General features: G+C 41.2%; 1 protein-coding gene across 1 annotated transcript in view; it reads left to right on the top strand.

The window, feature by feature from the left end:
- The window catches only part of snrpa1 (small nuclear ribonucleoprotein polypeptide A'), a 40,416-nt gene that overhangs the window by 12,039 nt on the left and 3,151 nt on the right, over positions 1–25,226 (top strand). The window contains exons 4-8 of the mRNA XM_080213988.1: positions 1,447–1,493; positions 9,360–9,462; positions 11,986–12,065; positions 12,396–12,471; positions 16,597–16,690. Coding sequence (XP_080070114.1) covers positions 1,447–1,493; positions 9,360–9,462; positions 11,986–12,065; positions 12,396–12,471; positions 16,597–16,690 — 400 coding nt within the window. The remainder of the gene's footprint in view (positions 1–1,446; positions 1,494–9,359; positions 9,463–11,985; positions 12,066–12,395; positions 12,472–16,596; positions 16,691–25,226) is intronic.

Below are 25,226 nucleotides of genomic sequence, written 5' to 3'. Positions count from 1 at the left end.
CTTAGGGGGTTCTCTACGATTGACCATCTTCACTGGTCAGTACATGCATTGGGATTCCTACAGTTGCACATGCTATAAGGTTGTCCAGTGCCCATGTAAGCATGACCTGAGCTATTTGTTCACTGGAAGTTTGATGCTGAAATAAGGTACATCAAACACCTGTGGGATAATGGCTCTCCTGATCTGATTATTGTTCACCGTACATTGTGAACAGGCGTAAAGCTGTCCGCTTTGGTCCTGAAAAATGCCCAGTCCAGCTGAGGTCACTCTGGAAGGGTAACTTGTCTCACAATGTTGAGCAAAAGATTGCTCAAGTGGCTGTGGTGTGAAACGGCTAGCTGTTTCACACCACAGCCGCACCGTAGCTGAGTGGCATTCACTATTAACAAGATGCAGCCATCAAGTCAAAAAGACACTCTGCCTATCACACAAATGAGCAATGTGGTGAATTTGTGCCAGTGATGCCAGGTATGTGGGTTGTAGGTCCCAAAGATTGGCATATCATATCAAAGAGCCTTGAGCTGTATGCACAGGTCAAATACTGACCGTATCCAACTAATCCACGTGTGTAAAATTGAGAACATAATATCCAACATATTAGATGTGACGACTCTGTGATTGGGTATTCAGTCCTGAATGGTAATCAGTCTAATGCTTAGCGCAATGTAATATTATCAGTCAGGCTTGCAGTGTGGCTCAATTACTTACTCAAAGCAGCATATATTAACACACATGGCCCCTTTTATTGTAGGCTGAATATGTAGATATATTGCACCTTTTTCAACTAAACAAACTAGGTGCCAGCCATTCTCTGGTCAAGGCATTATCCTGGGGAATGAACCAATCAGAGTTAATCTGCAATGTTTGAATTTAAACAAAGCTCGGTACTTTACTGTCTGTTATCAGTAACAAGTGCAGTGCCTCTGTCAGAGTCCATTTGCCAATCAATCACTCTTCTCATGCAGTAAAAGTTGTTGTTCACTTTAAAATTTTTGCTATTCTTGCAAATTGCCACGAGGAGCGCAAGATGTAAAAGCTCCAAAAACATCTCTCTTCAGCAATGCTGGAGACATATTTCCTCGGGTGAGGAATCCAGAAGAAGGGAGCCAGGCTATTGTGGGGAAGACTTCATCACATGATGAAAATCTGGAGCCTTCCAACAAAAATCTGTCGTTCAGTTTGGAAGGCAATAGAAAATTTCCAAAATGGGATTGATGTTTTTGCAAGGCAAGGGAATTGAGGGTTATGGAATCAGGGTGGGTAATTGGCCATGGTCTAGTATAATGGTGGAACAGGTTCATTAGGCTAAATAGCCTCTCCCTGTTCCTATGTGTAGCAGCTAGTCAGTATAGCTTTTTTCAGTTCCCCTGATTCATCTTTTGCCCCATATAAAAATACTGTAGCCTGTTTGTGAACTGTTCCAATATTATTCTTCTGTCCCTCTAGGGAGATCTGGACACACTTTCAACTATCAAGACCCTTACATTCCTGAGGTGAGTGTTGTTTCTATGAGAATATGGTCAAGGCATGATGTTAGTGGAACAGCCCCTGTCACAGGTTTTCTCAATCTGTTTTTTGCTGGTGATGACTGTCAGTATTTAGGGTAAGCATGGTGCTGTAATTAGCCTGTGTTTATGAATGCATTTGCTATTCCACTGTGTGAGGTATCTGCCAGAAGCTGAAATTGTATAAAACCTGTAATTACTGGTTGACAGGTTCAAGGAAGACATTTCTTACAGTGAAATAAAGTTCTAAAGTTACGGGGCCTCCACGTAGGACTGAGGTAATATGGAATTGTGCCAGATCGCCAATTTAATCCATTAGGGAGATTTTTCCTGAAATTCTGAGACCAGTAGATGGCAATGTTACATCACATACACTTTACAGGACATTCTTCCCACACAATTCCTTTGGTTAAATTCCTTTAAACTGAACAAGCATCCTGCTTACTCCACATTGGCCTACAGTATTCTAATGACCTGATCTAGTCCATGCACTAACTTATAATTACATTAAATGCTTTCACAGTACAAAACAATGGATGTTTAAGTTTCGCTATTATTCTCACCATTTGTTCTAAGCTTTGTTGGATTGAGTACTGTACATTCATGGTTTCTGTACATTTCTTTTACTGTAGCTTTCTACATCCTCCATCTCAATGTTGCAGAACCATTACAAAGCTGTTGCCTTATTGTATTACAGGCTAGTTCTATGCCAGCTGTGTTCTTAGTGAGTAGCACTCTGGACTGAGCCGAAAGTTTATAGGTTCAAATCTCACACCAGGACCTGAGCACAAAAATAAATGCATAGTGCTGAAAAATTTCAGCCAAATGGCAGAATTCCAGCTTTGGATTGTAGATCTGCTCGCTTTCGCTCACTGCTGTCACTTCCAAAGTGACCAAAGCTGGGAGCAGGTTGAGGTTTGCAACACCTGGCCTTGCATTGGCTGGACGCAGCCACTGTCCATGCTAAGATGGCAGTGCTAGTAATTGTTGCTGCATTTATTCTCCTGCAACAACACCAACCTATCAGCAAGGCTGGTGCAACTGCTAAGCTTTCCACTGATACCTTGACTGCAAGTACAGCTTTGTGAGGCCTCACCTAGAGCACAGTGACAGCAGCATACTCTTCTACAAAAACCCAGGTAGGAAGTGATCACTGGGTTCTAGTGCGGGCTTCAGGGCAAAGTTTCTTTGCTGTGGGTGGAATGTGGGACTAAGGAGATCAAACATAGAACACTACAGCACAAACAGGCCCTTCGGCCCACGAGTTGCGCCGATCACATCAACACCTACCAATCTATAGACCTATCTATAACCCCCTATCCCATTAAACCCCATATACTCATCCAGAAGTCTTTTAAAAGACCCCAGCGAGTTCGCCTCCACCACCACTGACGGCAGCCGATTCCATTCACTCACCACCCTCTGAGTGAAAAACTTACCCCTAACAACACTTCTGTACTTTCCTCCCCGCACCTTAAATCTGTGTCCTCTCGTAGCAACCATTTCAACCCGGGGAAATAGCCTCTGAGAATCCACCCTATCTATTCCTCTCAACATTTTATAAACTTCTATCAGGTCGCCTCTCAACCTTCGTCTCTCCAGGGAAAAGAGTCCCAGCTCCCTCAACCTAGCTTCATAAGGCATGCCTCCCAGTCCAGGCAACATCCTTGTAAATCTCCTCTGTACCCTTTCAATAGCTTCTACGTCTTTCCTATAGTGAGGCGACCAGAAGATGTGCTGGTTAGGTTGATTGGCCGTGCTAAAATTGCCCTTAGTGTCCTGAAATGTGTAGGTTAGGGGGATTAGCGGGTAAATGTGTCGGGATATGGGGGTAGGGCCTTGGTGGGATTGTGGTTGGTGCAGACTCAATGGGCCAAAGGCCTCTTTCTGCAATGTAGGATTTCTATGATTCTGTGAGACAACAGAGCTTTCTGCAGATCACCATTGTCCCGTACCTCTTACAGCAAGTTGGCACAGTTTGTACGTACCCAGCTGTCACTCAGCGACAACTATAACCCCCCAAGATGGGAAGGGCTTCGACCTGCATTGCAGGGAAAACTTGGAGATTGTTGGTACTACTTAATTTCTGTGAAATCATAAAACTGCTTTTGAAAACGAGTTTGAGATATCACTCTCTACTTGATTGGTATTTGTTAATGATGAATGCAGCACAAGTTTGAATCGCAAATTTATTACAGTGCAGGAGGAGGTCATCTGGCTCAATATGTCTGCACCGGCTCTCCAAGTAGGCAGCATTATTTAATGCCATACCCCTGAACATTGTTTCTATTCAAGTAATCTTAAAAGCCTTGATTGAACCTACCTCCACCAGACTTCCGGGCAGTGGTTCCAGATCTGAACTACACTCTGTGTGAAGAAACTTTTTCTCACATCACATTTGCTTCTTTTGTAAATCACTTTAAACCTGAGCAGTCTCATTTTCGATCCTTTTGAGTTGGAACGTTTCTCCTATCTACTGACCATGAATTTGAATATCCTGAGTAAGTCTCCTCTTACCCTTTTCTCCAGTCTATCCTCATAACTGAAGTTTCTCATCCCTGAAACCATTCTTGTAAACCTCTTCTGCCCTCTCCCCAATGCATTCTCACCCTTCCTATAGTGTGCCGCCCAGAACTGTACACAGTATCCCAGCTGAGATCTAACTAGTGTCTTGTGCAAGTCCAACATGACTCCTTTGTTCTTGCACTTTATATCCTCATTAACAAAGCCCAAAATACTGTTTACTTGTTTTTCCTTTGTGCTCAAAACTGGTGAAGCAATGTTACTTTTTGAATCCAAAGAAGAGTCAGTAGAAAGGGTTATGTTAGAATTCTAGATTCCTATAATGCAGAGGGAGGCCATTCAGACCATTGGGCCTGTACTGACCACAATCCCACCCAAGCTGTATCCCATAGCCCCATACATTTACTCTAGCTAGTTCCACTGACACCTAAGGGACAATTTAGTATGGCCAATCCACCTAACCTGCATATCTTTCCAACTGGGAGGAAACCGGAGCGTCTGGAGAAAATCCATGCAGACAATGGGAGAAGGTGCAAACTTCATACAGGCAGTGACCAAGCTGGGAATCAAACCTGGGTCCCTGGCGCTGTGAAACAGCAATGCTAACCACTGTGCCATCCCTGAAATGTAATATTTCACTACGCACCGCCTTGATATGTGGGCCAAAGCTGCCTTGTGTAGGCTCTTGAGCAGTTTGAGCTTCATCTACTGAATACTCTTGAGAGAGTGAGAGACTCATAGGATAATAAGAACAAAAAAATACAGCCCAGGAACAGGCCCTTCAGCCCTCCAAGCCTGTGCCGATCACGATACCCTAACTGAACTTATTCTATCACCTCTGGCAGCACATTCCAGGCACCCACCATTCTGCATGAAAAACTTCCCCCACACATCTTCCTTAAATTTCCCCCTCTCACCTTGAACCTGTGCCCCCTTGTAATTGACATTTTCCACCCTTGGTAAAAGCCTTTGACTATCCACCCTGTCTATGCCTCATCATTTTGTAGATCTCTATCAGGTCTCCTCTCAGCTTTTGTCTTTCCAGTGAAAACAATACTCGTTTATTCAATTTCTCCTCATAGCCAACACCCTCAAGACCAGGCAGTATCCTGTTGAGCCTTCTTTGCACTATCTCCAAAGCATCCACGTCCTTCTAGTAGTGTGGTGACCAGAACTGCACAAAATACTCAATGTGGCCTAACCAGAGTTTTACATAGCTGCAACATGATTTGCCAATTCTTGTACTCCAGCTGATGAAGGCAACCATGCCACATGCCTCCTTAATCACCTTACCATTTTTAGGCAACTGTACTTTTGCATGCCCAGATTGCTCTTTGCTAATGTTCCTAAGGGTTCTTAGGAACATTAACAAAGTACCTGAGTTATCACGTTTGCTGAGTTCTGTTTTGATTTGATTTAATATTCCCTTGATACTTGACTGCACCATTTGGGGTGCTGCTGTTTAAGGACTCTAGCATCCTGTCTCTAGTGTGGAGTTAAATATTAAAGGCAGAAAATTATCTTTTTATATAATTGTTTCACAAAAGTATCAAATAGAATTTAATCCACTGACGTATGAGGACTGGGATGACAAGACAAGGGCATAGATAGCAAATGATATGATTTCAAAAAGCTGAGGAACAATCATCATAGAAACCCTACAGTGCAGAAAGAAGCCATCTGGCCCATCAAGTCTGCATCAACCGCAATCCCATCCAGGCCCTAACCATTTACCCACTAATCCCTTTAATCTATGCATCTCAGGGGCAATTTTTAGCAAGGCCAATCAACCTAACCCGCAATGTTTATAATTCCCTGAAGAAAGCATGATAGGAAGACATGAGGGATGCTTCTCTTTAGTGGTTGTGGCCTAAAGATATGAGCAGGGAGATTATGCTAGAACGATACAAAACCCTGTTAACTGTGAGAAGGACAAGAGGTAGCCAAGGGATACAAACAGATTGAGTGGACAATAATGTGGAGTTAGTTGTAGAACTGGAAGAACAATATCTTTTTATAAGATGTAAATGTTGATGTTTCGATGGGTTTGGGAGTACCCGTACAAGAAACACACAGTTAGTGTGCAGGCCCAGAAAGCATATTGGCTTTTATTGAATAAAGATAAACTGTAAGAATAAAGAATTTTTGCTACAATTGTCCCAGCCTTTGAAGTGACACCAGGAGTACTGAGTGCTGTCTTGGTGTATGTATTTAAGGACGGATATACTTGCAGTGGAGGTGGTGCAGCAAATGTTTACTAAGTTGATCCCTCGAATAAGAGGATTGTTGTATGATGAGAGTCAGAGTAAATTCTATATTCCCTGGAGTTTAGAAGGGGAGGTGATCGCATTGAAACAGACAAGATTCTGAAAGGTCTTGATAGGGTAGATACTGAGAGGTTGTTTCCCCTGGCTGGGGAATCTAGAACATGGACTGAGTTTCAGGATAAGGGGGCATTAATTTCGAATTGAGATGAGGACAAGCATCTTCGCTGAAGTTGTAATGAAGTTTTGGAAGCTTTTTATGCTGGAGTGCTTTCCTTGATATCCAGAGAATATCAGGAACCGGTAGAAAAGTGAAGTTGAGGTTGAGTATCGCCCATGATTGTGTTGAATAGTGGAGCAGACTCAGGGCGTGTAGGATCTACTCCAGCTCTTACCTTTTGTGTTCCCGGGAATGTACCAATTGCGGCAATGCACTGCAACACTTAACAAAGCACAACGCTGCAATCAAATGCCCCCCCAAGCACTTAGTTCACACAGTCATAGAGATATTTCCAGCATATACATCCAATCCTGTATTTGCTTTTGTCTCTCACTTATTACTAGGATATAAAGTAAGCAAGCTTAAGCATTGGGCTGTTGGATGATTTTCCCTTTTGTCATTTCCATGCTATGCTTGCAGGTTAATATTTACAAATGTATAATATTTACATTAAGGTAACCTCTGGCCTAGCACTTGAACCCGCACCATTTTCTTGTCTATTTGACAAGATTTTTGGGATATGATTGTTTGCCCTACCAATAGAAACAGCCCAATGAAGTGGCCTAGAGGACAATTCAAGACTGGATAAAGGGAAAAAATTAACCATGAAAGAATAGGGCCCATTAGAGACCAGGGGGCAGTCTGTGTTTGAAGCCACACGATATTGTGGTTTGAAGCCACAAGGGTGTTAATATTTCTCATCGGCCTTCATTCAGGAAAAGGAGACTGAGAGGATCTTGGCATAATTTGACAGACAAAATGATGTTTTGGAGACTCCAACGGGCTTGAAGGTAAACAGATCTCCAAGCCCAAACAAATGGCATCCCAGTGAGAGGTGGGGCAGGAAGTTGCAGGGGCTCTGACACAAATTTTTAATTCCTTTCTGGCCAAGGGGAAACTGCTAGAGGACCAAAGGATGGCTAATGTGGTTCCACTTTTCAAGACAGGTGGTAGAGGGGAACCTGCAAATTACAGACTTAAATCTCACGTCAGGTAGGGAAGCTATTAGAGAAAATTCTGAATAAGAGAATTAATCTCCACTTGGAAAGGCATGGGTTAATTAGAGAAAGTCAGCATGGTTTTGTCAGAAGGTGTTCATGCCTAATAAATTTGATAGAATCTTTCAAAATGTGATCGTGTGTAGATGAGGAAAGTGCAGTTGATATGGATTTTAGCAAAGGCAGGGTCCCACATGGGAGACTGAGAAGATTGCAGCACGTGGAATTCAGGAAAACTTGGCGAGATGGATCCAAAACTGGCTTAGTATTAGGACACAATGGGAGGTGGTAGAAGGCTGGTGTCCAGTGGTATAACACAAGGTTCAGTATGGGGACCCTTAAATTATTTAGATGATAGCATGGGGGAATGATGAGCGAGTTTGCAGATGACACCAAGATTGGTAGGGTGGTTAATAATGAAGAAGTTCGTTGATTGCTGGAAAATATAGATGAGTTGGTCAGATGAGTGGAGCAGTGACGTGATGTTGCACTTTGGACGAAGTAATAAGCCTTTGAACTATACGGAGAATCTGGATAGCCTTGGATTGCTTTGTTTAGAGCAGAGAGGGCTGAGATGGGACATAATTGAAGTGTCTAAGTTTCTGAGTATGGACAGGGTGAGTAACAAGCAGCTGTTCCCTTTGGTTGAGGGGTCAATCATGAGGTGGCATAGTTTTAGGGCAAAGGCCAGGAGATTCAGAGGGGATTTGAGGGGGGGAAAAAATCAGAGGGTGGTGAGAATCTGGAATGCACTGCTAGGGAAAGCAATGGAGGCTGGAAACCTCACAACCTTTGAAAAGTATTTGAGCACTTGAGACATTATAACATCCAAGGAGATGAGACTGGTGCTGGAAAAGGGAATTAGTGTGACTTCAGTGGTAGTTATTGTCCATGCAAACTCAATGGGCTGAAGGAACTTTTCCACACTGTGTGACTGAGAAGTATTTTACAAATTCTACAATTTCTATGAGTCATGCAGCATTATCATTTTTCAATTCAAAATTCATGCACAGGGTCTGGGTGTTATCTGTCCTGGTGGGATTTGGGGATGGCACAGTGGTTAGCATTGCTGCTTCACAGTGCTAGGGACACAGTTCAATTCCCGGTTTGGGCCACTGTCTGTGTGGAGTTTGTATGTTCTTCCTGTGTCTGCATGGGTTTTTTCCTGGTGCTTTGGTTTCCTCCCACAGTCCGAAAGATGTGCTGGTTAGGTGCATTGACCTAAACAGGCGCTGGAATGTGGCGACTAGGGGATTTTCACAATAACTTCATTGCAGTGTTAATGTAAGCCTGACTTGTGACTAATAAATAAACTTTGAACTAGATTGTTGTTCTGGCTCAGGATTACTAGTTGAGTGACATACCACTGTGCCATTCCCTCCCACGACTATGGTACCCTTTTGCTAAAACTACATAATTCCTCATCTCAAGAATCTCAGATGTTATTTGCTGCCAGTAAATTTTGCAGCTTATTGTCCTCAGTCAGTCATCCCAAAGTGCAGTGTTGTGGGAGTAACTCATTGTCCAGAAGTGCCATTGTTTCCTTGCGGCATTACTCCATGCTTGAATGGATGTAAAGGATCTCATGACGCTGTTCTAAAGAAGAATGGGGAGTTTTCCCTGGTGTGCTGGTTAATATTTACCCCTCTGAACATCATTAACAGTGTGTGCCAATTGGCTGCTATGACTCCTAGATTACAACAAAGACCACTCTTGAAGTGTATGGTCAGAAAAGATGGTATATTAATTCAAGTCTTTCTTTTCTATCCCTTCCACTTGGTGAGGTTTGACTGTAGTTAGATAAGTTTGAGGCAAATGTGTTTAATTGAAGAACTGGGTTTATTTACAGCCTCCTGAGAAACCCAGTAACAAGCAAGAAACATTATCGTCTGTATGTGATCCACAAAGTCCCACAGGTCAGAGTCCTGGATTTCCAGAAAGTGAAGCTGAAGGTATGATTTAGACTGACTGCAGCAATGCATTCTGGTCACAACTTCAGACCTGCAAAACATTGTTTCTGTGGAATCGGATTTAATTTTAGAAAAAAAGTCTTTGTAGTTGATGAATATTGTTTTGCAGACAGGAGCATAACAAGTGTTTCTTTTGAAATTTATGGGCATAAGGAAAAAAAAATCTCTGCTACTTCTGGTTCCCCTATTCCAACACTACTTTAATACAGAACATCTTTATTGAATTTTCCTAAACCTACTAGATTAAAAATATCCAATAAAACACATCTATATCAGGGTTTTTCTCCATTATTTCCCACTTCTACTCACTCACTCTCCTTCCTACAGTCTTTAGTATTCCTGCCTTTAAAACTGCTTCTAGTTCTTGAAGAATCTGCTTCAACAGGAGCTTGTTGCTGTGAATTCCAAAGTTTGATTTCTCAACTAACCTACCTTAAATTTTTATTAGATCTTAAATTTGGACCTCATAATAGTTCTGTGACCAGTGAAAATCATTTATTCCTGTTTACTGTATCAGAATGGTCCATACCTTTGCCTGTGTCAGGCCTCACATCCCAATTAATGCTGGTGCTCCATTGCTTCTGTGTCTTCCTGATAATGGGACACCCAAATTGTAAATGCTTCCAACTGGAGCTTTGTATACATTCACTCTTGTCCCTATGCTCTGTCCCTTATTACAAAACAAATAATTCTTGAACTGGCCTTGCCATGTTTCGGTGACCCACGTATCTGCACACAAGATATATATCAACATTATATATTTATATATTCACCTATTCTGCTGGTCCAACTTAGCTTGACACAATGATATATCTATATTTGTACAGCAATGGTTTATTTTTACAGTTTTGACCTTTTGTATCAGATTCAACTTTTTCAGCTTTGCGTGCAATATTGCACTTGATAAGAAGGTCAAACTTGAAAAAAGAAAGTGCCTAGCTGCTGTTGAAAATGGTACAGTCACACAGGCATTCTGTCCTGCGCAGTGATCATACTCAATGTTCACAGCTCAGTAATTGTACAAAGGATGTCATTTCCTGTAGCAGTTTAAGGAGTTGCCTCCATGACAGTTCACGCTCAGCCTGGGTTGCACCACTCAAGATATCATCTGTCTGATAGGCTGGATTTTAGCCTAAAGTTTTAATGTGGATGAAGTGGAACTGCAGAATGCATGTGCTCTCTACTCTCCATCCATCCTGATTGTTGTAGTAGCTGTTGTTGCACTGTCTCTCTGCAGTTGCATCATTGAAAGTCTTTTCCTCATTGCAGAGCTCTCGAGCTGAGTCTCTAACTGCTGGAAATAGTCCATCCAACAGAAAGCCCTGCTGTATCATGTTCTTGGTAACACTCAAGACAATGATGCTGGTTTCGAATTGTTTGATCGTTCTTATCTGCTTGCACCTGACCCAAGATATGGTTCAAATTTATCATAAAATTACAGACTGAAATTTTGATAACTTTTTTTTGCTGTTTTGCTTTTCCAAATATTTCAATCAAAAAGGTCAGTTCAGCTGATTTTATCAGAGACCGGGTTTAATGCCATTTTGGCTAAGTTTAATAACTGGATTGTGACGTTGCTTCCTGTGTGCATTCTGAGCATTGGAATGTTGCAGTCTCCACCCTCTGTACTGCTTGTACATAATTCCCAGAAATGCCTAAAGTCAAGCTATTGAATAAATATGCAGATAATCTTGGGAATAAAGTGAACACTGGATGTTCACTGGATGAAACTTGCCTCTGTGCAGTGTCTTCAATGTAATGAAACATTCAGGCAAAGTGTTAAGACAAGTGTTTTTAATATGTGTTGACTTTAAAATATGCTCAGTGCCTTGAATTAAATGTGTCATGTGAAGCAGTGTTTAAATGTTCTGAAGTATAATTGTTTCCTGTGAGGATAGATTTTGGCCACACGTTTTGTGGCAGATTTGGCAAAGCTAACTTAAAATCTCATCTTAAGGTGATTTTTGCCATGTCTGACCCTGTTAATAGTACAGTGTTCTTATGCAAGTTGCATTAATCGGGCAGAAGTGATTTACTAGTGTAAACGTTAACTAACATCTGATTATTGGCAAGTTTTATATTTGCCTCATGCAATCATGGCATAGATTCATTCAAGGTTCCAGCACAGAAGGAAACTGTTCAGCCTTTCGAATGTGCCAGCTGTCTACTAGAACAACTCAATGAGTCACAGTTCTGTGTCCTTTCTCCATAGTTCTACAAATGTTTCCTGAGTTCAAGCAATAACTGCAACTTTTACCCCAATAGAAACAACCAATCTGTTTTCTGTTTCCCTATTTGAGCTGCAGCACGCTCACTTTTACTGCTAATGAAAAAGGACATTGAAACTCTGCCCACCTTGTTAAATATGTACAAGGGGCATACATTCCTGGGAATCCAGTCTGGTCCTTTTCCTTAAAGTAAAGAATTGTGTAATTTGGGCAGATGTTGCTCAACTGGAAAGAGTCAATCAGTTTGACTGTAACTGGATGTGATGTATTGCCACAGGAACGTCAGGAAGCGGATCGAATGTTCAAAGGCAAACGTGGGGCGCAACTTGCAAAGGATATAACCAAGAAAACAAAGACGTAAGATACAGATACTAAATTTGACTTGATTTCTTACCTCAGAAACACGGTTGGAGTTTATTGTCAGGTGAAAATCAGCCTGTTAAATTGCAGGGCAGGTTCAGTCTTTCGAAATTGATCATTCTGCTAAAATGCTGGCGTTTCAGCGCCTTGGTGTTTCTGAGGGAAGCTATTTCAAGTAATGTTCCATTCAGTGGAGCATTGTGAAATGTATCAGTTTATGAAAAGATCAGATACTGCACTGGTTTTTCGGCTTTGTGGCTTTAAAGGTCCAGAGAAGATTTTTGTGGAACCCATAAATAACTAAATGATTTGTGTTTTGTTCTGAAGTTTCACACCAGGTGCAGGGTTGTCAGGAGAGAAGAAGAAAGCTGGCCCTTCTGCTCCCGAAGTAGAAGCAATTAAGGTACCTATGCATACAATGGCTCCACATGTGAAAGGGTCCCACTAATCTACACATCTTTGGCTGTAAGGCGCAGTTTTGCATCGCCAATCCATCTAACCTGCGCGTCTTTGAATTGTGGGACAAAACCCATGCAGACACTCAGACGATGTGCAAGTTCCACACAGTCACCCAAGATGGGAATCAAAACCAGGTCCCTAGCACTGTAAGGCAGCTGTGCTACTATGCACAGATCAGAGATGATGGATTGGAGGGAGAGGAGTCAGCTATTTGGATCCTTGGCTCTATTCTGCTATCAGTTAGATCATAACTGACTCTTATTTGCTCAACATCCTTTAATATTACAGTGCAGAAGATGGCGATTCAGCCCATTGAGCCAGTAGTGACCACAATCCCACCCAAATCCTATCGCCATAACCCCATGTATTTACCCTGCTAATCCCCTTGACACTAATGGTCAATTTAGCATGGCCAATCCACCTAAACTGTACATCTTTGGAGTGTGAGTATTGAGAGGGTGCAGAGGAGATTTACAAGGATGTTGCCTGGATTGGGAGGCATGCCTTATGAAGATAGGTTGAGGGAGCTAGGTGTATTCTCCCTGGAGAGATGAAGGTTGAGAGGCGACCTGATAGAGGTTTATAAAATGTTGAGAGGAATAGATAGGGTGGATTCTCAGAGGCTATTTCCCAGGGCTGAAATGGTCACTACGAGAGGACACAGGTTTAAGGGGCTAGGGAGCAAGTTCAGAGGAAATGCTAGGGGTAAGTTTTTCACTCAGAGAGGGTGGTGAATGAGTGGAATCGGCTGCCGTCGGTGGTGATAGAGGCGAACTCACTCCGGTCTTTCAAAAGACTTCTGGATGAGACATGGGATTTAATGGGATTGGGAGTTACAGATAGTTCTATGGCCTGGTAGGTATGGATATGATCGGCTCGACTTGTGGGCTGAAGGGCCTGTTTGTGCTGTAGTGTTTTATGTTCTATTATGTGGAGTGAAAATAGGGCATTGGGGATTGATGCAGGGGTGTAGAGAGAATTGGTGCACTTGGGGAGAGCGTGGTTCAGGAAAAATGGCTGTTGCAATTACCCAGCAACAAAGTTTACAAGATGTAATGAGGAACAGATAGGTTGGATAGATAAAAACTATTTCCCATGGTTGGGGAGTTCAGAATTAGGAGACAGTGTCTTAAAAATTAGAGCCTTTTGGGAGTGAAATTAGCAAACGCTTAAGACACTGGTGAAGTTTGGAACTCTGTTCTGCAAATGATAATCGATAGTAGTTCAACTGTAAATTTTAAATTAAGAGATGCAGGACATCGGCCATGAAGCCAGATTACAAATTAGCTATGATCTCATTGAATGGTAGAACAAGCTGAAGTGGCTAAATGATGTACTTTCTCTATGTCCCTCTGAAATAGAAACAAAACTTTAGAAATATTCAGTTAGTCCAGCAGTGTCTTTGGGGAGGGAAGCAATTAACGTTTCAGATTAACCCTTCATCGGAACTGAGCACTTAGAGATATAACAGTTTTTAAACAAGGCAGGAAAAGTGGAGATTGGAAAATGGAGGTTAAATGACAAAAACATCTTAGGAAAAGAGAAATGAGAATGCAGCAAGTGAAGAAACTAGAGGAGATGCAAATATTACGAGCAGAATCACAATGAGCTGCTGCCTAAAAAAGGGCACAGTGGGTATGATCTGAAATTTGAGTGGGTGGAAAATCAAAACAGCAAGAACTTGGAGTCAGTGAATGGAGTACAAGTTCCATTTTCTGCATTTCTCAATTTGTCCTTCCCAGAACAACCCCACAAGCTCTGCATTCAACAGATCATCCTCTGCCATTTCTACCAACTCCAATAAAATGCCATCACCACATATCTTCCCATCCCCTTCCCAAAAGAACCCTTACCTCTGATACCTCTTGAATCACTTGCAATGGCTTTTTCCCTCCCCATTAAAGTACAAGAGATGCATCAGCCACCCTTTTACCCCTCCCTTGTGTCTTGGGTGCCAAACACTGCATTCAGATGAAACATGATTTACTTGTTCTTTCAGTTTAGTATACTGTAGATGATGCAGTCGTCTTTACATTGGGGGGACCAAATGCAAATTGGGTGAATGCTTTGCAGATCACCCCTGTTCAGTCTGCAAGTATTAACCCAAATTACCAGATATCTTGCCATTTAGTTCTTGTACTTTGAGAGACATCTGGTTAATATTCTTTATTATCAAATCTTATTGAAACATATAAGATGATTAGAGGTTTAGATAGGGTGGACAGTGATAGCCTTTTTCCTCGGATGGAGAAAGCTAGCACGAGGGGGCATGGCTTTAAATTAAGGGGGGGTAGTTATAGGACGGATGTCAGGGGTAGGTTCTTTACCCAGAGGGTGGTGAGGGATTGGAATGCCCTGCCTGCTGCAGTTGTAAATGCGCCTAGTTTGGGGATGTTTAAGAGATCCGTGGATAGGTTTATGGATGGAAAGGGATTGGTTTAAGTTAGAGGGTCATTGTTTTTTAACTGGTCAGCGCAACATCGTGGGCCGAAGGGCCTGTTCTGTGCTGTAATGTTCTATGTTCTATCACTCATATAATAAAACACAATCCTTAAATGCAGTGTCCATGAGACTACCTACCAACTTGTGCAGAGGTTGTCCTAACTGCTCAAACCTCTGCAAGACTAATTCCAAACCCCCAAGTGTGTTTATTATGGTATTTGTACCCTCTCATTCTTATATTTCTTATACTATGTTTCTGCCTCCTATCTGTCTGGTTAATCTCCCTTTAATGTATTTGCTCTTCCACTTTTCTCAATGGGCTCACCAATAAGCTATAGCACATATTGGTATAACTGGGATGGGAGGAGCGCGCAGTTGATTGTAGCCCCACTCCTCCATAGGTGATAACAGATCTAACTGTTTAATTCAATCACCAAAGTGGCCAATTGTTTACCTTTGCTACTGCTATACTCAGCATGAAAGGACTAGACTTCTTTCAATAAACATATTGATTTATTATAAAACAAACTGACTAATATACAATTTGTAATTTGAAAGTGTAACAATTCCCCCCCTTTTTAAAAAAAACAAAAAACACCAATGCACACTCCCTCAAACACAAAACAAACATGCTCCTCGCAGATGCTGGAGTCTGAATATTTTTATTTAAAATAGGATAAAGTTTGAAAAGCTTTTGTTGCTGTTGAACGAGCAGCATTCTGGTCACAGCCAATCTGGAATTCTTTTCAGATAGACCTTTGAAACATTACCTTTGATAACACTTGCTTGTCACAACTTTATAAGCATTCATAAATGCAGATGTTATTTTGATGGGAAATTTCTGATGGAAGATTAACTCACTCTGGATTGTATGTAACTCAGAAGAGACAGACAGCTTTCCTTTCAGGCTGTCAAGACACACGGCCACTCTAAATTCAGAAAGACTAAAATGTTCAGAGGATACCTTTAGGACAGATGTTTTTAACCAATCCATAAAAGGCTCTAGCCTATTAGCAGCAGTTCTTTAATTCAGATAAACAAAATAATTTTTCTGTCACCAGGTGACTTCACTAGATGTCTAGTTATGAGTCAGTCATACAATGCAAAAGAGTTCCTTTGAGTCTGCACTGACAATAATTACCACTAAAGGGGAACAAGTCCCATTTTCTTGCACTTGTCCCATATGCTTAAATGTTATAATATTTCAAGTACTCATCAAAATATTTTTTAAAGGTTAACATCCTTCTGATGTCCTCACCATGTCAATTCTGGCCTGCTCTTCTTTTCAATACATCCATAACCAGCCCCATTTATATTAGCTTCTCTCCTAGTTTCTTATTCACTGAGTATTTTATTGTTTGTTCACGTTAATGGTTTTTAAGGTATACGCCAGGTCAAACTGGCTACTTTTCTAATACGGAATGAGTCTTTAATAGTTGTTTATATTTTTATGTATGTCATACACTTGTTATGGAGGTTTTAGCTGGAATACTTAAACTTATACATTGTAGTGATTTAACGTGTGTGTGAAAAGGCTGAAGGTTTCAGGAATATCAAAACACTTGAACCGGTAGTACTCTGAAATCGAAATGCTTCACGAATTAAAGTACCTCTGTTTGATTTGCAGAATGCTATTGCAAATGCATCGACGCTGGCTGAGGTGGAGAAACTGAAGGGCATGCTGCAGGCTGGACAAATCCCAGGCAGGGACAGGAAGGCTGGTGAGTGATTGGCAGAGAGAAACTCTAAAGCAAGGAAAAGCTATTTGGCCACTAAAGCCACTCTTATCCATGGTCAACGTAGTATGGTTCTGTTATGGTCTACCAATTGTTCTCGTACTTTGAGGCATAATTCCGTGCCTCGGAGCCGAAAAAACCCAAACCACAATCGTGCATTTGGGTTGGTGTATCAGAGCAGACTGTCTCACTTGTACTGCTGGGTTGCAAAGTCAAAATTGAACTATTAATGGCTTGTTAGGAAGTTTCCCATTCAGCAGTTAGAAATGTTGATGCTATCTTCCAACCGAGTCCATCGGAGCAAATATCTGTGGGTATAGAACGCTTGGTGTGGGAAAGGGGAAAGACCAGAAGACATGGTGCATTCTGGAACCAGTGATGTAGCTTGGAAAAGGGTTGAGATCCTGTAGATAGTTTTGAGAGGTCATGAGTATGTTCAGCAGCAAAATTGCAAAAGGAATAATTATTGAATTACTTGCAGTAGAGTAAGATGTGTATTGTGTGGCTACATGAGGGAAAGATTCCTTTTACATGTTTGTGACCAGTTGTGGACACGATGGACCAGTTAAACCTCAGCAAGGCTGGGACCAGTGTCCATGTTCAAGGTTAACTAACATTGAGTATTTAAATAAATTTGATAGGTTTGAGAGGCAAGGTGTCAGGATGTCAAGTAAACTTCTCTGAACTGGTTCCAGTACATGTATTTCTTCCTTCAATAAGGCGATCAGGAATGTACATGGTATTCCAGATGTGGTCTCAGTGCCCCAAACAACAAGCATTACCTCTGTCCTTCTGTATTCAATTCCTCTTAATGATCTTCTATGGCTTTCCTAATTAGTTGCTGCACCTGCATTCTAGTCTGTTATGATTCATGCAATAGGACACCTAGATCCTTCTGAATCTCAGAGCACTGCACTCTCTCATCATTTAGATAATGTGCTGCTCTATTTTTCCTGCCAAAATTGACAATTACACATTTTCCCATATAGGTTGCCCACTCACTTAACCTATCTACATCTCTTTGTAACCTCCTCATGTCCTCTTTTCAGTTTACCTACCCATCTATCTTTGTACTATCAGCAAATTTTACAACCATACCTTTGGTCCCTTCAGTCAAGTCATTTATTAAATTTTTAAAGGTTGATGTCCCAGCACACCCCTGCCGCAGATGACAAGTTACATTGGCTAATCTGACAAATAACTCTGTTTCCTGTTGGCTAGAAAATCTTCTATCCATGCTAATGTTACCCACTACACACTAAGCTTTATTTTCACAATCTTTGATGTGGCACCTTATCCGCAATATATGTTACCCCTTCAAGGAACTCAAATAAATTGGTTACACGTGATTTTTGATTAAATGTGATTTCCCTTTCACATGTTGACTCTGATTACCCCGAATTTTTTCAAGCACCCTACTATAACATCTTTAATAATTAGCTTCTAACATTTGACAGATGTTCACTGACCTGTAGTTTCTTGACTTCTGTATCCTTCCCTTTTTGAATAAAAGAGTTAGATTTGCTATTTTTCAATCTAATGGAACCTTCCCTGAATCTAGGGGTATTTGGAAAATTAAAACCTATGCATCTCATTAGCCATTTCTTTTAAGACCATAATGTTAGGGTAGGATCAGAAGCTCAAGGCGTACTATGAAGTCAGACAAGACCCCAACAATTTGCAATTGTTGCATTAATGGGAGGATATGCTGTTTCACTCCAGGCACAATTCTACTGACACACCAGAAAACATTTAACAAATTTAGTTTAAGATCACAATTTAACTATAACAAATGAATTAGCTTGACTTTTAACAATTGAACAAGACAAGATACAATTCTTATCCGCAAATCTCTCACTGATTTCCAGTTCAAGCAATATTCCTCTTGTAGACTTAAACCCTTCCTTTAAAATTAGTCAGCAAAACATAGGTTACTTGCTTATACCTAGGTCAACAGTTCCAGAATAGTTCTGGAGAGAGAGATGTCTTGTTTCTTTTAGACCCAGGCAGTAACTGCTTGTTTTAAAAATCTTTTAAAAAAGAAAGAAAAACTATCTTCCCTGCAAGCTTAGCTCCTCCCATTAAGCACATGACTCTATCCCTGTCAATCAACCTAATCCCAACTCTACTCTGAAACCCCAGGAGAGACCTAAGTAAACACAAATGCATTAGTTTAGCTTAAAACAAACATCCCAGGAACTTATCCTGTTCTTCCAGCTGCTAATTTAAAAGATTTCTTAGACAAATCAGCACCTTGCAAACCAGATCTGAATTACAAACATACATCTTACAAGAAACGTGTTCTCCAGTATATTTACTAAAGGCAGAGTATCATCACACTAGGCTTAAGTCTGTTGGGACCTGGGGATTTGTTAGCCATTGTTCAGTACCACTTCCCTGGTAATTGTAATTTTCCTGAGTCCCCCCCCCCCGCATTTCCTGATTTACAGCAATTTCTATGATACTTGTATCCTTTATAGTGAAATCTGATGCAAAATACCTGTTCAATTCACCTGCCATCTCCTTTAATTCCATTAGTAATTTCCCAGATTAACTTTCTATAGGACCAGTGCTCACTGTTGCTTTTTTGTTTTGTCCAATCTTCTGACTTGTTGCCGATCTTTGCACAATCATATACTTTTTCTTTAAGTTTGATACTCTTTAACTTTTTGGGTGGGTGCTCCCTTTGGAATTTTTTTCTTGTATTCTGAAATATCTCTTTATATCTCTGGGGCAACACGGTGGCACAGTGATTAGCACTACTGCCTCACAGCGCCAAGGACCTGGATTCCCACTGTCTGTCACTGGGTCACTGTCGGAATGGAGTTTGCACGTTCTGCCTGTGTCTGTGTGGGTTTCCTCCTGGTGCTCCGGTTTCCTCCCACAGTATGAAACGCACGCTAGTTAGGTGCATTGGCCCGAACCGGCACCGGAATGTGGCGACTGGGTGAATTTTGCAGTAACTTCATTGCAGTGTTAATGTAATCCTACTTGTGAGTAATAAATAAACATTAACTTTAAATATCTGTCACTGCACCTTTATTAACCTAATTTCTTGACCTTCTTAAATGTCATGAACCTTCCAATTTTCAGGCACCAATTTAGGTCATCATGCAGCAATGTCTCTGCAATGGCTGCCAGATTGTTCCTGCTCATTTCTATTTCTACTATCAGTTCATCCGTTTTTCGAATGCTACGTACATTCAGATAAGACACTTTGGTTCTGTCCTTTTATTGTTTTGTAATCTCTAGCCTTATCTGCTGATTTACTCTTGGATTTGTACATTCTGCCTCTTTCTGTTCAATTTCTTATATCAATATCTTTCTCTCTTGCCTTGTCTCTACTGATTCCCATATCTTCTAAGGTTGATTCCTTGTCTTGTTTTTTTTCATTTGTTTATTAGTGTCATAAGTGGGCTTATATTAACACTGCAATGAAGTTACTGTGACAATTCCCTAGTCACCACACTCGAAGGCTTGTTCGGATACACTGAGGAAGAATTTAGCATGGCCAATGCATTTAACCAGCACATCTTTCGGACTGTGGGAGGAAACCGGAGCACCCAGAGGAAACCCACACAGAATGGAGCATGTGCAAACTCCGCACAGGCAACAATCCAAGCTGGGAATTAAACCTAGGTCCCTGTGAGGCACTGAGGGCAGCTGTGTCACTATGCTGCCCCCTGGTAATTATAGACTGAAGGATATGTCAGGCCAAAAGGTTAATGACTGTTGTTGAATACAATTCTGCTGCTGATGGCGAGCAGTGCCTCATGGATGGCCAGTTTTGAGACATTAGATCTGTTCAAAATTTACTCCCATTTAGCATGGTGGTAGGGAAGGTGGGGATTCATCTCCAAGAACTGTGTGCCAGTCACTCTCGCCAATACTGTCATAGACCATATGGACTGCAGCTGTTCAAAATGCAGTTCACCACCTTCGACAAGTAATTAGGGATGGGCAGTGAATGCTGTCCTAGCCTGTGAAGCTGACATCCCTTAAGTTTTTTTTAGATGTGCATCTGCTTAAGTAGATTGAGGACAAATTAGTATGTCATTCCCCCTTGTTGGATCCGTCATCTGCAAAATGACACCTACGACTGATAGATCTTTCAGAACCCTGGTTTATGGTGGTGCTATCAAGCAGCCTTGGAGATGGAAATTGAAGTTCTGTGCCCTTGCCACCTTCAGTGGTTCTTCAGTTAATGTTCAATATGAAGGAATATTGTTTCATCAATGTTCCTTGCCCTGTTTGACTTGATGCCATGAAACTTCATGGAGTCTGCGGTCCGTGTTGCGGACTCCCATGGCAAGTCCCATCTGACAGTTTACCAGTGTGCCATCAACTGACTGGGTCTGTTGTGCTATTGGGAAAGAACACAGCCTGAGATGGTGATTGTGGTATTAGACACATTGGCTATGATTCCATGAGTAAACCAGGCAGTTGCTTTAATAGTCAGGAGACAGCTTCCCAGTTTCAGTACAAACCCCTCGATGTTACTGAACAGGATGGTTAGACTTTATTGGTTGTGTGGACTGCAGGTCATCAAATAATGGGAAGATAGGGGAGCATATTTATAAGCAAATTGCCAAAGGTGCAGTAACTGTGATAATGGACTTCAGTTAATTTCGGGTCACTGTCTGTGTGGAGTTTGCACATTCTCCCTCTGTCTGCGTGGGTTTCTTTCGGGTGTTCTGGTTTCCTCCCACAGTCTTAAAATTTGCAGGTTAGATGGTTGACCATGCTAAATTGACCCTTTGTGTTAGAGGGATTAGCAGGGTAAATACGTGGGCTTATGTGGATAGGGTCTGAGTGGGATTGTTGTTGGTGCAGACTCGATGGAACAAATGATCTCCTTCCACACTGTAGGAATTCTAATTGGAGTTGGTAAAAATAAGGATTAGTAAACAAAAGTCAACATAAATTTGTTCAAGCCAAATCTTATTTGGCAAACTTGATTTTAATTCTTTGAAGTAACATAGGGTTGATATTGTGTAAAAACCACTTGATTAAGTACATGTCCATGGGAGTAAAGGGACAGTGACAGCATGGGTACAGAATTGATAGAAAACAGAGTAGCAGTGTACAGTTGTTTGAGGGGAGTATGCAGTGGTGTCACTCAGGAGTTGGCATTCGGACTGCCATTCTTTTTGATAATTTATCACTGACCTGGACTTGGGAACACTGAGAGTAGCTTCAAAATACAACATGAAACGTATGTGGTGTTTCAGACACTGAAGAGACTAACACCTTTTAGTCATTTGAATTTCCAACAACCAACTGGAAGGATCATGAGACTATTTCAAATTTTAACATGCTTAAAACAACATTGGCAAAACACAATTTCAGTGGACAACTTGTACTCCATAGTATTGAAACGTTTTTGCAATGACTAATCTCCCTCCACAGTTACACATTGTGTTCCTTGAGCCGATACTTCAAGACTCAGTTCAAAGTTATTCTCAGCTCCTGATAGTTTGCTCTTTTTTTTACATTTCTAGTTGGGCTATATTTTTTAAAAATTCATTCACGGGATGTGGGTGTGTCTGGCTAGGCTAGCATTTATTACCCATCCCTAATTATCCTTGAAAAGGTGCTACCTCCAAGTACAGATACACCCACAGTATAGCTTGGGGGCAGAGGGAGTTCCAGGATTTTAATCTGGACTATGAAAGATGGTACCCACTGCTGCCACTCTGCCTCACTGGTGAGCGAAGGTATGTCAAGTGGGCTGCTTTGTCCTGGATGGTGTAAAACTTTTTCAGTGTTGTTGGAGCTGCTCTGATTCAGGCAAGTACAACTCCTGAATTAATTTTCATGGTGAAGGTTACCTCAGAAGTTCCTTCCTCTTACCAAAGCCAGGTAAATCTTCCAGCCTCTTGATCTTTAGAACATAAAATAAATGAGCAGAAGTCGACAATACGGCCCATTAAGCCTTCTCTATCGTTCAGTACAGTATCGGCTGGTTCAGGGCTTTAACTCTTTTTCCTGCCTGCCCCCCATTTCCCTTAAAATCCTCAGATCAAAAATGTATCTGCCTCATTCTTGAATGTATTCACCACTGGAACATCCATAACTCTGGGATAGAGAATTCCAAAAATTACAACCTTTTAAGTAACTATTTCTCCTCGTTTTACTCTTAAATGATTGGCGCCTTATGCTGAGGCAAGGTGTCTGTCTTTGTTTCCTTTGGTCAGGGAATCTAATGTCTCAACATCCACCCTATCAAACCCCTTCAAAATTTGATAAGTTTCAACGAGGTTGTCTGTCATTCTCTAAACTCCAGAGAATACAATCCCAGTTTACTCAACCTCTCATCACTGGTACCTCATCCCAGGGACCAATCTAGTGAATCTTTGCTGTACTGTTTCTAATGCAAGTACATCCTTTCATAAATGTGGAGACCAAGACTGCAAATGGTATTCTTGTCCTGTTCTGTTGCAATAAAGGCCAACATTCAATTTTCCTTCCGGGCTGTACTTGCATGCTAACTTTCTGCATTCCTTATACAAGCACACCCAAGTCTCTCTGAACATGGACATTTGCAAGTTCCACCTTTCAAAATATATTCTGCATTTTTATTTTTGTGACCAAACTTCACACTTCCTGATATTATACTACTTCTACCACCTTGTTGCCCCCATGTTTCGTTGCAGCCTCTGTGTCTTCCCCACAGCTTATCTTTCCATCAAGTTTAGTATTATCAACCTAGCTACATTATTCTCTTTTCATCTATGTCATTAATATAGATTGTAAATAGCTCAGGCCCAAGCACTGGTTCTTGCAGCACTCCATTATTCGCTACCAAATTGGAAAAGCCCTGTTTATACCCACTGTTTTCTATGCATTAACCCATCTTCGATCCAGTGTTACTCCCAATTTCATGAGCTCTTATTTTCCTAGTAATCTTTTATGAGGCACCATTTTAAATGCCATTTTGGAAACCAGATATTCTATATCTGTTGGTTTCCCTTTATCTATCTTGCGAGTTATGTCATCAAAAAACCTTAATAAATTTGTCAAACAGGATTTCCCTTCAGTGAAACCATATTAACTTGCTTTAGTTACATTAAACGTGTTTTAAGACTCTCAATAGATTCCAGCATTTTTTTTCAACAATTGATGTTGGGTGAACTGGTCTCTAGTTCACTCTTCTCTTTCCTTTTGAAAAGTGGTATAACATTTACCAATTTCCAATCTGACAGAACTGTTTGAGTCTAAGGAATTCTAGAAAACCATAGCCATTGCATCCACTATCTCTCTAGACTGTTTGGTCCTGGGGATTTGTCAGATTAAATTTCTTCAATGCTTTATCTCTGCTGTTATTAATTTCACTGATTTTCTCACTTGTTTTAGCCTGCAGTTATTGTATGTTTCTGGAATTGAACATGTATCTCCTGTTGTGAGTATGGACAGACACACCCTCTTTGTTCATTGTTCTGTCACTGCCACATTCCTCAGAATGATTTCTCCCTGTCCCTGCTGCTACGGAACCAACGTTTTCTTTATCTGCTGTTTTCCTTTATAAATTTACAAAGATTTTTGCAGTCTTTTTTTTAAGTATTTCCGACTTGCTGGTTTCTAAAACACCCCAATCCTCAGACTTGCTACTGTTTTTTGCAACATTATTTTTTTAAATCTAATATTATACCTGACGTCCTGAGTGAGCCACCAATTCCTTTTTGCTAAGGTAGGACTAAGAAAGAGATTCTGCTAAGGGGATATAAGCAGCTAGTAGTTAAATAACAAAGCAGATCGACAAAGGCAATAATCTCTGGATTACTATCTGAGTCACAAGCAAATTAGCACAGAGTGAATGTGATCAGAGTTGAATGTATGGTCAAAGTTTGGTGTGGGACAAATGGGTTTTGTTTCATGGGACACAAGTACTGGGAAAAGAGGGAGCTGTTCCATTAGGCTGGCCTTCATTTGAAATTCGTTGGAACCACTGTCCTTGTAATACAACAGAGTTTTTAAGTTAAAAGCCTTAGTGATTATTTACCAAACTTCGCTGGATTCCGGGGAAGTGCCGGAAGATTGGAAAACGGCTAATGTTACGCCGCTGTTTAAAAAAGGTAGCAGGCAAAAGGCAGGGAATTATAGGCCGGCTAGTTTAACGTCTGTTGTTGGAAAAATGCTTGAATCCGTCATCAAAGAAGAAATAGCGAGGCACCTAGAGAAGAATTGTTTGATAGAGCAGACGCAGCACGGATTCGTTAAGGGGAAGTCATGTTTGACGAATTTATTGGAATTCTATGAGGATGTGACTAGTGCGGTAGACAGAGGGGAACTGGTGGATGCGGTGTTTCTCGATTTTCAAAAGGCGTTTGATAAGGTGCCGCACAAAAGGTTGCTTCAGAAGGTTAGGGGGCATGGAGTTGGGGGTGAGGTGTTAGTGTGGATAGAGGATTGGTTGTCTAATAGGAGGCAGAGAGTTGGTATCAATGGGTGCTATTCTGATTGGCGGTTGGTGACTAGTGGGGTGCCGCAGGGATTGGTGCTGGGGCCTCAGCTATTTACC

The sequence above is a fragment of the Carcharhinus amblyrhynchos genome, chromosome 28, assembly GCF_965287045.1.
Source record: "Carcharhinus amblyrhynchos chromosome 28, sCarAmb.v2.hapA, whole genome shotgun sequence".
NCBI lineage: Eukaryota > Metazoa > Chordata > Chondrichthyes > Carcharhiniformes > Carcharhinidae > Carcharhinus > Carcharhinus amblyrhynchos.
Note: the sequence above shows the minus strand (reverse complement) of the source record. Positions and strands in the feature narration are given on the sequence as shown.